Source organism: Cannabis sativa, chromosome X (assembly GCF_029168945.1).
Source record: "Cannabis sativa cultivar Pink pepper isolate KNU-18-1 chromosome X, ASM2916894v1, whole genome shotgun sequence".
NCBI classification, from domain to species: Eukaryota; Viridiplantae; Streptophyta; class Magnoliopsida; order Rosales; family Cannabaceae; genus Cannabis; species Cannabis sativa.
In genome coordinates, this window is record NC_083610.1 from 20,479,630 (window position 1) to 20,495,040 (window position 15,411).

Here is a 15,411-nt window from a genome sequence, read left to right on the forward strand (position 1 = left end):
TATCATCTTGTGGTGGAGTAGGTGGTGCATGTTGTGGTCTAGTCTCTCTTGGTGTTGATCCTGGGTAAACATAGTTATCACGGGTGACAGTGCGTCCTCTTTCCAGTCCATGCCCTTAGGTTGAGGCCCAGGGCGAGCATAGTTATCTCGTGAGTCCTCTCGCCTGTCTCGAGGAGGTTGAGGTAAGTCTCGATTTGGGGGGTTTCCTGGAGGTTCTCTTTAAGTTAAGACCTCTGTATCTAGACTAGTTGTTGTGGTGGTGGAGTGTTAGCACGAGGAGGCTCGAAGTACCTTATTGGTGATGGAGGAAACTTGATTGGAGATGGAGGATTTCATCCAAGATCCATTCCTCCTTCCCCTATGCCAAGATCCCTAGGAGTGGGGAATGGTTGAGAAGGTGGAACTGTGTTACTGTGTGTTGTGCTCGATTCCTCGCGGGAGTTCTGTCATGGAGGTGGTGGAATGTTGTTTCAGGGGTAGCAGGTTCTTACATGTCCCTTCGGGTCTGATGTTGCATAGGAAGAGGTGCATTCTTCCTTCTATTCTCATGACCCTGGGTGGTCGCTCGTTGAAATTATTTTGACGGAGGATGCTCATTCCTCCCACCATGGATGTTGTTCTCACGAGACAATCGTTGTGGTACAATTTTCTGAGTAGTTTCTTCACTTTGGATGACAATAAGATTTCCATGTTAGGTTATTATTAAGTTTTATTTTGATGAACAATTAGGTCAAGGTATTATTTTGTATAATTTTAAAAAAATATATTATATTTGAATTGTTATTTAAATAAGAAGAGTCTGATCAATAATTTTTGCAAATATAAGCTTCAAAATAGTATTTACTCAAAAATATTATACTTTTAATTGCAAAATTTTTGCATAACATACATTAAGTGTAAAATAAAATTTCTAAAAATATAGAATCAAAACTTAATGTATTGGGTTGGTTGAAATGATAATTTTTTTAAAATGAGACTCTTAACATTATTTGAAAGTGCAACAGGTGTGTCTAAAATCACCTAAAATGTTATACATTTATTATTATTGGTTTAATTTAATATTAAATTCTATTTTTTAATTTAATAACTATATCCTATACTTATAAAGTTTTGCCTCATAGTTAATATTGGACATTTAGTGGTGCCTATCAATATTCTTCTATTTTAAATGCACTTATGATTGTTCTATTAGGTGCACATATTATTTCTCTAAACCTTAAAAAACTTAAAAAACATGTGAACTAAATTTCATTAGCATAAACATTTTTCTCACTAATGAGAAAAGTAACAATTTCATAAATACATTTTAGAAAAGTAACAATTATTTTTCTTGAATTTACATATTATTTTTTATGTTTTACAATCCAGATCCAACATGTGGTAATAAATTAATAAAACACACTCTTTCTCAAAACTCTAAAAACCCATGCCAATGACTGAATAACCTCCAAAGCTAATATATGGCAATTGCATGCAAAGCTAATGTATATATTTTGGTCTTCTGTTTTTTATTCTGACTTTTTGCCAATGAATATTATAAAAAACAAGATTAAATAAAAAAAATTATATCACAACAAATGAGAACTACAAAATAAGACTGGTCATGATGAGAACTGTCTGAAACAACCATTGCCACTGAACAACTTTACTATTTAAATCCCCAACGCCAGATTGTTGTGCCCTGCTGATTTTGGGTGCTGGGGCAACTTCAGCCTCTGGTATGTCACATACTCCATAAGTCATATTTGGCTGTAAATATATGTCACATAACAATCAATTTTAGTACTAATTATTTAGTCAATCACATAATTAATAAACAAGGACTTTTTTTATATTGTTTTGGCTCATGTAACCAAAGTGAATTTACTCACTCTGCAGTTGAGAACGTTCCCACATCCACAAATTAAGTGGCCATTTGCAACATCTGTTGCTTCTGAGGCCCCACCACCATCACTCCTCTGAGAGATTTCAAAACAAAAAAAATATATAAGATATTTAATTAGACCTAACTAGCTAGCTAAGTTACATCTTAAAACCAATTAATAATGAGAGGAGTAGCTCATTCATTTTATATATGATAAGTTATTTGAAAAAATCCCACAAGGTTAAATCGGTAAATTTGTAAGTGTACACATGAAAACTGACATACATTGGCCGAAAAGTCCTAAATGAAGGTAAAAAGAGAGAAATGGAAGTTTTTAGTTTTGGCTCGTCTTTTTGAATCAATAACACTTTAGACTCACAACGAATTACAAACAACTATAATACTATGTCAATTTTTTTTTATGAAAGTGGCTGAGATACATGGGATTTCATCTGAAAAACAATTAGCTATTAAAGGAGTGGCTCATTTATCATTTATCATGACAATTTAATTTGGGACTAACTATAATTAGATTATAAATGCATCATACCTTGTAATAATCAACTGCAATGAAGTTTGGCCATCTTTTACCAGAGGCATTATGACAAGTATTGACCATGGCAAGTAATGGAGCTGAATTGTCCTTACAACCTTGAGTCAAACTTGGAACATCTCTAAAATAGTTCATTAGAACCAATGATCTTGAAGTTGTATTCATAGGAGGCGATTCGGCCCGGTTCGGGCAAGAGCCAGCTTTCATTCCTCCATTTCCATCTGCATTTTACAAACCCCATGTATGCATATTAATTAAGCATGGTTCAATTTATTACACATATTAATTAAACATGTTTTTTGGTGGAAGAAGATAACTTACATTGGTTTTCAACAACATATCTCCACTCATAGGCAATGCCTTCAGAAGCTTCTTTACTTGATTTAGAAGTAAAGACCACTAACCTCTGATTCTTCTGAATCATATCATCGACAGTTGGCCAATCTCTACCATTTTTGGGCATTCTTGATAGAGGGAACCAATACTTTCTAAGGCCAGCCGCATCAAACACCTTGGTAAGTCCCTTTGGGGATGTCACATAGTCTTCGATTATAATTGTGACAATCTCAGTTGGGTTTGATTGGAGAAATGTTTCAACTTCTTTCAGCACATTAATGGCCGGTTGCTGCCAATACCAAACTTTTAGATAAATTATTTACCATAAGATATGCAAAGCTTTGTATATATTTTATAGGGAAAATTAGGTAATTTGTTATTTTTGGTAAAAAATTTACCCTTTTAATTTAAAGATCTTTTTTTATATTTTAACTGTATTCTATAAATATATAAATAAATAATAAGAAAATTACATAAAGTAATAAGATCATATTTTATGTAAATATAACCTTAAAAACTATAAAAATATTTAAAATTTCGTATAACCGTGTTGTTGTAATTTTTTGTTTTGTACATATAAACTGTGTAGATTTTAGGTACAGACCTAACTCGACCCGTAGCGTATTATATATCTTTTTTTAAAATCTATACATAATTAAACTATGTAAATGCATGTTTGGTTTTAAACTTACAAATGCGGTGAAATTATAGCATTGGCCACCGAAAGAGTGACAAAGCCAAATGTCATTTCGAAAGTCATACATGTCCAGCATTAGTCCTCTTACACCATCCTGCATAAAAAAAATACCATTTAAAATTAGGTACACATCAAAATCAAAATTACTTATATAAAATTTAATACTTAATTATCCTAATAATTTTATTATATTTTAAAAGATATAAAACACTACTTATATTTGTTAGTATTTCTTTTATTATATATATTTTATTAGATTTTTAGCATATTATATATGTTTTGGGATATTTTTTGCCCCACTAGTTAGGTTAAATTTTAATATGAGCAGTTTAACTACTCAAGTTAGACTTGGGACCGGAAAGTTATGAAGTATAAAGTGCTAAGTTTCTTTTTTAAAATTAAAGATTGCACATGTCAACCAAACACTAAAGTATACTTATAAATACATAATTCCAACTAGACTAGTCCTAATTTAGAGCATGATCTAATTCAGAAATTATAAGGAACATCATATGAAGTGGCATAATAAAATTTAATAAATAATATAAAAAATCGTAATTATTCATAATATTTCACGTCGATATGATATTGGGCATCTAACATTATCGAAAGTCAAATTAAAGCACCTAATGTGTGGCAATTTATTATGGTAGAAAATTGGGAGAATCATAGGCTGAAATACATACTGTTTGGCACAGATTTTGCTTATACTTTGTCAAAAAACTATTAATTAGTGTATTCAAAAATTACACTAATTAATTAGATTAAAATAAAAAATATTATGTCTAACATTATTTATTGAGTTCAAATGAACGTCATTACCTATATTAAAATCTTTGACATAACAAACAATACATATTAGAAAATGAACATAAACAACCGAACATCATTATTCCAAGTATAAAATAACATCATAGTATATTTATTTTTCCCACTTAACTTATAATAATTCACAGTAAAACATGACCAAAATCATAGCAGCCAAATAATGAAGCCATATCTTTCCACGACCACCAAAATATTACTCATTAATTATGTCATCTCTCACCAAAACCAATAATAAATAAAACTTCAGAACTATCAAGCTTCTTCAATAAGTATTACTTATTAATGATCACTAAATAAATTTAACTATAAATATTAATTTTAAAAATATTAAATTATTACATTTTGATCCAATAATGAATAATAAAAGAGAAATTTAAATTTCTATCCTTAATTTAAATTTCAAATTCAACTTTTTTTTTGAAAAACTTTTTATCTTAATTTATTTTAGCTGTTGTACAAATGAATTTAGGATAAAATAAACAAGGTTCCATCTAGGGGTGGGCATCCGATCCAATCCAACCTTTTTTTCCTCATCCGATCCAATCCAATTAGTAATTGGATTTGGAAAATCATCATCCGATCCAATCCAATTAGACCTCAAAATCCAATCCAATCCAATCCAATTACTAATTGGATTGGATCGGTTTTTTAATTGGATATCCAATTACACACCTAAATTTCAATATTAGCTTAAAAATATAAAGAAAAATACGTAAAAAATTAAATATCACTTTTTATTTAAGTTTAATACTTCATAAATATACTATTCTTACAAGTGTATTGTAGCTAAAAGTTTTAAATAATTAAAACAATAACATTTCTAAGTAATAAAATAGAACAAAACATCATGAAAAAAATACACTAAACAATCAAGTGTTATAAATTTAACATGCAAAAAAAATCTAATAAAAATATAATAAATATTTATTATATTTTTTAATATTTTTTATTATATAAATAATTTTTTAATATGTATAAATGTAATTGGATTGGATCGGTTTTTAATTGGATTTTGAGATTAACATCCAATAACCGATCCAATCCAATTAGAATTCAACTTTTAGCATCCAATCCAATCCAATTGTAATTGGATATCCAACTTTTTGTAATTGGATTGGATTGGATCGGTTCGGTTCAATTGGATTGGATTGGATGATGCCCACCCCTAGTTCCATCTAAAAACCAATTGACAATGAGATGAGTAGTCTATTCATCTTCTATATGACAATTTATTCACATTAACAATGTGAGACTAACTCTAATATAATTTTTTACAATGACGTTTAAATTGTTGCTTGTTACATGCATAACAAAAGAAAGTCAAATGGACAACAAAATATTTTAGTCTTTTTTTACTATAAATTACTCAATAAAATAATTAAAAATTTACGTGTACTCCTAATAATTTTAATATACACAATTATAAAAAAAAAATCAACTTAAATTTTGTTCGAGATTCAAATACAGAAGAGTGTACCATAACAACCATTTTAAAGAATGTAATATGGGGTTACAAGATTGTTAACCATATTTTAATCCAAATCACTATATCATAATCCAAAGTTCCAAACCTACAAACATTCCCATTTTTTTTTTAATTTTAAAACAGAACAAACATTCTCATTTGTAATCACACAAAGATAATTTTAAAATCAAGAAAATTATTATTTTTTTACCGAAAAAAGACTATACAAACACAAACTTGGTGCATAAGTGCAAGGGCAGTTTGGTCATTTAACAAAGTGAAGGACAATAAGGCAGATGAGCATTAATTATAGTAACACTAATATTCACCATCTGACACCCTAAACCTAGGCTCTGCTTTTTAGTTATTGTAAAGTCCAGTCATTGATCATATTTTCCCCTTAATTTTACCGCAAAACTTTCCCGAGAAACAAACAACATAAATTTCACTAACTAAAAAGAAAAAAAAAAAAAAAAACTTACATTGAGCTGGCTAGTAATGGAGTCCTGTTGATTCATGGAAGACACAATCGGTGTTCCCGTCTGCGATTTCTGTCCCAGCTTCGCAAACGCATTGTGGGTTGTTAGCCATGAATACCGATTAAATGGCAATCCTTTCACCTATTTCCACCAAAACCCAAAAACAAATTCAAAAAAATGTGAAATTAGAAACAAAAAGTAATATGATGATTTTGTGGAGTACCTGAGAAATGGGGTTAATGGGTTTAATTCGAGTACATCGCGGGCGTAAATTTCCATTTGCGACGCATGTTTCGCAGTGCAAACCAGAATCGCAGTTCTTATCTGAAACACAAGTTTGTCCTTGCTGCGAAACAGAGCAAATAAGATAAGATTTTGGGTTTATTTTAAAGCAAAAATGAAAAAGAAGAAGAAGAAGATAGTGACCTTGAGAGCTGAAGATGAATCCATGAGAAAAGTGGTAGCCAATATTGTTGTAATGGAAAGTAAAATAATATTTCTCTGAAAGAACAAAATCAAAATTGAGAATAATAATAAGAAAATTAAATAATATTTGAATCCATTTAGGTACATAACAAACCTTCATTATTGCTGGGTTGAGTTTGAATTTTGAAGAGAGAATTATATTTCTCTGAAATAATCTCTGATGAATATGCTGTTTTTCTCTGTTTCTCTCTTTTGAAATGGAAATGAGAAAAAGGAGACGTTTGGATCAGAGACTTAACCAAACAAAATGCTCTTTAATAATAATATGATATATATTTTTTCAAATAAGGTTGTTACATATTCAAATTTGAAAGTGTTATTAAATGACTTTTTTTGCCATGTTTTCACATTTTATTAAATAACTTTGTTGGGTTTATTCCTTTGAAGGAAATTATGATGAAAGTTTCCTTCTTTATTTTAAATATAATAATTTAAAGACTTTCTTTGTTGATTATATTAATGAAGAATTAAGCTAATTTGTACTTGTTTGTTTGTTCAATGTTAGTTAACAGCCCTTTTGGACTGGAATATATTAGGGTACTAATTAAATAACACAATTAGGTAGAGGCGTCTTCTTAGATCAATGTTGGTATTGGTGACCTTTGTTGATATATGTTTTATTATCTTATATTTGTGCTATATGGTCTTGCTTAAAGCTATGATATAATAATACATATGGCATACTTTATTTATCAAATATTATTATTAAACACTTTAAATTGTCCAATATTATATTGTTGTAGTGTGTAATTAGCGGTTAATGGTTCTCTATGTTATTTAATAAATTAAAATATATTGAATCCAATATAAATTTGTACTAGTAATAATATATGCAGTGGCAAATTTAAGATTTAAAATAAGGAGGCATAATTTTTTTTGTAAAACATTGGTAAAAGTAAACTTAAAAAGAAAAATAAAAGTGTTCTTGGTAGAATTTGAACTCTTGACATCTATCATATATGTATATATATATGCAATCTAGCTTTCACAATTATACTAAAACTAATATTATATCTATAAATAACATATTTTATTACAAATATATGTCATAACTAAAGTCCATATACATTAATTTCTTCCTATCTTTTTCAGAGAGCAATTGTCATTTTGCTTCTATGTAGGTTCCACTATAAATATGTGACATCGGTGTATCTTAACATTTCTTTTTATTATATATATATAATTATACTTATCAAAATTAAAATGTTCCAATAAAATTATTTACGTAGAATTAATGCCTTTAAAATTTATGCATTATTTGTACATTTAAATTCACTCTCTCTAACCAATTTATTTGAACTCAATTTCAAGCATATGAGTGATAAACAAAAACATTGATGACCTTTTTAATGAATGATTCAATAAAAATGGATAAAATAAGTCTTATTATATCAATACGGAAAAGCAAACTAATTATTAAAAGCTTTCTTAGATGTTTTTGCTTGAAGCATAAGCTTTCCATTTGGAGTGATTTGCCATTTAATTAAAAGCTCCATTACATTAACACACTTATCTATTATTCTTGTTAACCACAAAATGTGTACGTAGGAATGTCCTTTCACAACATATATTATACATATTATACGTACAAGCTCAACAAAATATCCATTACATATACTCAAGTTTAAACTCCCTAACTCTTATGGTTATGATCAACTAAAAAATCAATACCAATTTTTCTAGTATATCAATCTAATAAGTAGTACTCCTTAGCAGGATCGAGCTGAGTTAAGACGGGTTAAGCCCACGCTTAGATCCCACCAACTCAAAGCCCCATAAAAATATCATGTATTTCTTTCATTAGAACCCAATATTATATTTTTTGTTCTATAACCCACAAATTTACTTCATATATAAGATTATCGTACTTTATATCTAAATCTTTTGTTCATGGTTATAATACATTGGAGTTTGACACTGAAATAATCATCAATAACAAAATTAATAATCCTTTACTACTACTTTGTTCGTTAATGTACTTATAATTAGTAGAATGACAATAATTAGGAGGAGATTCACATAAATAGATAGAAATAGTGTTAGGTGTATATATATGTATATGAGAAATGCTAAAGGGCATTACTGGTGTCTAGCACCCTCCTACGTGTCAATATCGCTATTGGTGCAATTAAGTATCGGGTCTCATATAGTTTAATATAATAATTTTTATAGAGTATCGCTAGCCAATTGCAAGTCGACACATTTAGAAGGTGCTAGGCACCACTGGTGCCCAATAGCAATGCTCATATGTATATATGCTATGTATTAATGGGGGAATGAGATAAGTGGTAAATTGATCCCTTGCACGCAATATATAATAACAAATTGAAAACTTTTTGCTTCATTTAAAGCAATTCGTATTGGCGTGGATTGGAATTCTCAAAAAGTGAGCACACAATATATATATTCTAACACACAAACACAGTTTTTTCCTTTTATTTCCAATCACAAAAGAGAGCACACTTTCCACTCATTACAACTATTTAATAACTAATCTTACGCAAAGAAATCTCAATTCAACATATTTATGGCAAGCAAACAATGTTAGGCAATGTAAATATGAAAACAAATATACATTTATGTATGTACATACTAAACTAATGTTACTTGCTAAAGAGAATCATAGTGGTTAATTATTGATTAATATTGAATAGAGATATTTTATTAATTTATTAAGTTAATTATATAATCATTCAAGAGAGACGAAAACATTACATTAGAATTAATAAACTTATATTCATTGTTTGGATTAAAAAATCAATGCTTTAAGTTTATATACACTTTGAGTTAAATTGTTTACTTTTCTTTCTCATTTTGTCTCATTTTATTATTTTATTCTTAAGACTTAAAAGCGTAAGAAATTAGTAAAATTTAATAATTAATCTGTTGGAAATGTAAATAAAGTCCCATATTAACTAGAATGGGAAGAATCATGGACATATCTCTATTGGTATTAGGCTTTTTGGGAAAGTGCCCAAAAATAAAATCGTGAGGGCTTAAACTCAAAGCGGACAATATCATGAGACGTGCTCTCCAATGCATTAGAGGAAAGTACACTAGTTAGTAGAAAGTGGACAGATTAGAGATCTTGTTTGGTGTCTTGTGTTGAAAGTCTTCTTGACAATGAAGGTCAGGCAACGTATGTTCTGTTTGTGATAACAGCGGTGTAAGATGGAAGATCATTTGAGGGGAGGCTATATAATCCTGTGTTTGAAGAGAGGTTTGTTGGAAATGCAAACAAAGTTCTACATTGGCTAGAAATGAAAAGAATCACGGGTATATAAAGATGGACATATTTCTATTAGTATGAGGCTTTTTTGTAGGGGTGTTCATCCGATCCAATCCGCACTTTTTTGGTCAAACAACATCCAATCCGCACTAAGTGCGGATTTCATATTTTGGATCCAATCCGATCCGCATAAGAGTTTAAATCCAATCCAATCCAATCCGCAATAGTGCGGATTGGATCGGTTATTTTGGATCGGTTATTTTTTTAATAATAAATTATTTAATATTTCATAGAAAAAAAATTAAAAAAAGACTATTGTTTTTTAATCTCCAATAATAATCTATTTCTATCTCTAATTTATATACAAATCAAACCAATATATATATATTTATATATCAATGTATATGTACTTATCTTTAGATTTACACTAAAATATATATGTATCTCTTACTAAAATAATAAGCTAGTATACATATATTTAAATTTATGTGTATGTGTCTATGTGAATAAGAATTATTTTTCTTGTGTTTTTTATTATAAAATAAATAAAATGTACCAACTCAATATATTACTAAAAAAAGATTAAGAAATTAGAAGTTTGTGTCTTGTTTTGATTAATATATATTATATATTATAATTTTTTAAAAATATATATAATTAAGTGCGGATTGGATTGGATCGGTTACTTTTTGAGGTCAAACAACATCCAATCCGCACAAGTGCGGATTTTGGATTTTTTAATCCAATCCAATCCGCACAAGTGCGGATATCCGCATTTTGCGGATTGGATTGGATTGGATCGTGCGGATTGGATTGGATCGGATACTTTGTGAACACCCCTACTTTTTTGGAAGGTGTCCAAGAACAAAATCGTGAGAGTTCAATCCCAAAGCGGACAATATCATACGTGGAATAGAGATGAATGATGTCTAATTAATGATACTTGACACAATCTCTATGAATTTGATAACCTTTTCAAGATTAAAACTTTGCTATAATAATGATAGATGCTTGCAGTAAAAATCGTGTCTCAGGAATACAATTTTCGCTTTACCCTTTTAATTGTCTTGGTCTAATAGTACCATTGACTTTACTAGTAAAAGTTAATTCATAATCTAATTATTATAAATTTGAGCTCAATAATCTTATAGTTCTAAAAGTCAACCCTCGTAGGTAACCACTATTTTTTTTTTTTTTTGAAGAGGGTAACCACTATTCACTCTTTATCTGAAAGCATAAATTTTATACTTGTTAAACTATGTCTCAAGCCTTAAATATCGTTGAGTCCCCAAAATAATTGTAGCTTTTTTTTTATTTTTTTTTTTTTGTTGTGATTTTGAAGCTAATTTTAATTGAAATAATGTATTCGTGCTTTAAAATATAGAAACTAATATGAAAAGTAAAAAAAAATAGCAATTTTTTATAGGCCCGTTTAGGCCCATTTAATAAATATGAGTTGGTCATTTTATAAAAAACGGGCTAGCCCATTTAGGCACAGCACGAGTCCGGTCATTTGTGCTTATGGGTCGGGCTGGGCTTACTTTGAAAATATGGGCCAGGCCTAGCCCAACCCGTTTTATAAAATAGGCCAGGCCAGTCTCACATAAGAAAAGTGTGCTTTTATAAAAATGAGTCGGGTCAGGTCGGGTCGGGCCGCCCGAATGTACAACTTTACTTCAGGCCATCATTCCCAACAACGAGATGGACTTGGTACAGTCTGAATATCATTTAAACTTCACTGGATCAGGACGATACCTATCTGGCAAGTAAACACTTAGTCTTTTTCTGTAATTCTTAAAAATAAAAACTTGAAATAGACGTAGCTCTATTACCATCGCGATATGAAAAGTGAACTACTATAAATTTTGTGTCTCTCTAAATTATTTACTTAAACTTATTAATCATCTCGCCAGTCTAGCGAGCTGATGTTGGCCATTTCTTAGGGTCAACAGTAACTAGTGTCTTTGTGTTACATTCTTAAGTCCAACTCGGGTGATGATTCTGATGTCTAACTTCAGTGACGACAACAACTCTAACACATTTTTTTGGTGACTTTCGATAACATTTCAAACGTTAATGACAACTCCGACAATTTTTTCAACAAATTTTCAATGGTGATTGATGCCCCAATAACTTTCTCGGTGGTAATTATTCTTAAAAATTTATTTATGGTATTTTATTGTGGTTTTTATATTTTTAATTTCCCCTTAAAATTATCATATTTGTGACATTTTTTTATTTTCCAATATTTTTATAAATTGTGTTAATTTTATTTTTCCATACTTTTAAATTTTTTTATTTATTAATTATTGAGTTATTAGCTGTTAAATCTCTTAATTTGTACACTTTATAACAACTAATTTAAATAATAAAAAAAAAGCTAATTAGGAGTTTTGCCTTTTCAAACTTTGACATGTATCAAATTATGTCTTCCGAACTTTTCTAACCGTTAAAAAATTTTCCAAAACAATTAAATTGTTGAGAATTCAAAGACTTTTGTCTAATTTCGTTCAATTTTACGATTGTCCATGTACTAAATCGTGCCCTCAAATTTTAATATCTACAAATTCGTGCTTCCTAAACTTTAATAAATACCAAATTGTGCTCTATATGAAAGTTCATACACGTCAGACTTATGTTAGTATAATTAGACAAAAAAATTTGAATCTAACAATTTCAATAATTCGAGAGAATTTTTAACAATGTGAAAATTTCAGAGAGCATGATTTAGTATATATCGAAATTTGAGAGTTAGAATCCTAATCAAACTACAAAAAAGAGAAATTTTTATTTTTATAGGGTTTAAGAGATACATTTGCATACGTAAAAAAAAGGATAATTACAAAAGGCACTATTTTTTGTAAAAAAATATTACATTTTTACGTTTAAAGAATTTTTTTGATATTTTTACGGTTTTTCATAAAAACGACACGAAAACATCAAAAAAATTACATAAAAGTAACATGAAAATAACATCTAAATAATATCAAAACAACAACAAAAAATAGCATATAGATAACAAAAAAATAACAATAAATTAATAAGAGTACAATATAGAAATATCGTATTTTCTGTAAATAAAATTAAAAAAATCATAAAAAATGTTTAAAATTCCGTGAAATTATATTTTTGTTGTTTTTGTGAAATAATCCTAAAAAAAAAGTATATGTTTGTAAAAATATAAATTATTATAAAAAAAATATATATTTTATTCGACATTTTTTAAAAGAATATATAAAAAAAAATAGTATGAAGTAGTTGGTTATCTTACCGAAAGAGTATTTAATTACCGAATCAAGATCTCCTGTTAAAAATTTGTATGTCGTATTGTGTTAAATCAATCTAAGTTTGACACGTCAATTAATTTTTTATTTATTAAAAAATTAATCATTCATACAGTTTTTTTTTCCTTAAAATGCTTAAATTAATTGATGTGTCACAATAAAATTGGTCTAATGCACTATGGAACACAATTTTTTAACAGAAGATTTTGATTTCTAATTACCCTCTTCTAATTATTCTTAAGGATAACCAACTAGTATTATTTAATTGTCACATAACCATAAGAGGTTAGCTCAAGTGGCCATAAGAAGGTGTATGTATTAGAGGTCTTGAGTTCGAGTCTCAAATTATACATTGTGTAATATATACACGCTTAAAATAAAAAAAAAAAATTTAATTGTCACGTATTTTTCAACCTCTTATTAAATTTTTTCTATAAAATAATAATAAAAAAACATATATTTACCCAAATAATATAAAATCATAAAAAATTTATAATTTACACGAGTCAAACTAATTTACAGTACACAAGTCTTTATTGGTAGTGTGTGTTTTGTCAATTGTGTATAATTTACGTACGACCATTCACTGACAAATGAGACACACTACGAATAAAAAGAGATAAAAGCTCTAATGATTTCTGTCAACAATTCAAAGAATCCATCACAATTCACAACCTAAACACACTCCAAACAAAAGTACAAACAAACATTTTTATCACTATATATACCTATCTATACTCAAACACACACTAATAACTACTAACTTGTACTAATTATCCATCTTATTATTCTTTCTTTCACCAAAAACATAAAACTATTAGTGTGCAAAAAGAAAACTCCTCACCAAAATAAGAGCTCTCATTATTTTATGTGTAATTTATGATATAAATACTTAAATATAACTCATAGTTATTAATATATATTTAAGTTTAATTTTTGACAGTATTAATACTTATGTTATAATTTTAGAATTTATGTAGGTATCTAATTGTTAGATGTTAAGTAAATTGCCACAGGCAATTCCTGCTTAACTTAAGTTACAATTTTTTTATTTTTATTTTTTTAAAAAAGTTAGTTTTAATATACCAATAAAAAAAATATCACGTAATAATGACTTAATATTTAATGATAAAATATCTACGGAATTCTAAAAATATATAATGTTGCATATTTCTTTTCCTTTTTTCTTCATTTATTTTTGAATATATACGCATTGTTATTAGATATAGTAATGTCTAATATCTTTTATAGTTGACAGTTTATAATTCGTTAGTAATATTTTTTAAAAATTATTTCTTTTCCTTTTTTTTCATTTATTTTGAATATATACGCATTGTTATTAGATATAATAATGTCTAATATTTTTTTATAGGTGACAGTTTATAATTCGTTAACAATATTTTTTAAAAATTATTTTATTAAGTTATATAAGAAATTGCTACACCAATAATACCTTTTATATATATTAGTTAATTGGGTGTGTCCATAATTTGGACAACCAGACAATACATTAGTTCCAAAACAAGCCCGTGGCTATACAGAAGAGAGTACAGACATGCTTGGGTTTTTTTTGTATGTATAAATAAAAATGTGGGACCCACCATGAATAGAAGAACCAAATGTGGGACCCACCTTGGGAATCCCCTGTGCAGCAACTTCACATGCTACTACTCACTCACTCACTCAATCAAACCAAAATTTTCAGTAAAGTCAACAACATTAGACATGGATTCATTCAATTCCATTCCATTCCATCAAAAAATGTTCCCCAAAATCCATTATTGCATTTTTGTGTTTCTTTCTTCAATTTATTCCATTTATCATCAAATTCATATTACACTTTGCCAGTAATAGTGATAAAAGGTTTGTTTGAGTTGAAATAAATTTAAACACTATACAAAATATTAGTGAGTATTGTATTTAATGAGTAAAGTATACCAAATCCAATCCTTGTTAAAGTTCACTAGAGAGGAATTGGGGTCCCCTTGTATCGAGTTGATGTGCTATCAAATTATACAAATTTAGAAACCAGTTTATGAATATGAATTCAATAGGGTCCATTTCAATTGAAAAAAAAAAAAACCTCTATATTTATTTAATAATAAAACCAATAAAATTAATATAAAAAAAATTTTACAATGCACTTTGGATGTCCTTTATTTATTTTGGTATGTGAAATAATATTTTAGT

General features: G+C 28.4%; 1 protein-coding gene across 1 annotated transcript; it reads right to left on the bottom strand.

Annotated features, from left to right (window-relative positions):
* Nucleotides 1-1,254: 1,254 nt before the first annotated feature.
* On the bottom strand, nt 1,255-7,363 carry LOC115703148 (PI-PLC X domain-containing protein At5g67130). Its single transcript, XM_030630648.2, has 9 exons — nt 6,803-7,363; nt 6,649-6,723; nt 6,446-6,568; nt 6,226-6,363; nt 3,446-3,544; nt 2,739-3,042; nt 2,415-2,638; nt 1,872-1,958; nt 1,255-1,749 (listed from the first exon to the last, which is right to left on the bottom strand). Exons 1-9 carry the CDS (start codon nt 6,806-6,808, stop codon nt 1,585-1,587), a joined length of 1,221 nt encoding a protein of 406 aa, XP_030486508.2. The 5' UTR covers nt 6,809-7,363; the 3' UTR covers nt 1,255-1,584.
* Between the last annotated feature and the right edge of the window lie 8,048 nt (nt 7,364-15,411).

Bases quoted from the DNA above. Each gene is read 5' to 3' on its own strand.
- LOC115703148 (XM_030630648.2), bottom strand. The intron at 6,569-6,648 runs GTCACTATCTTC...TCTGTTTCGCAG, and splicing joins ATTCATCTTCAGCTCTCAAG to CAAGGACAAACTTGTGTTTC. The intron at 6,364-6,445 runs GTACTCCACAAA...TGGTGGAAATAG, and splicing joins CCATTAACCCCATTTCTCAG to GTGAAAGGATTGCCATTTAA.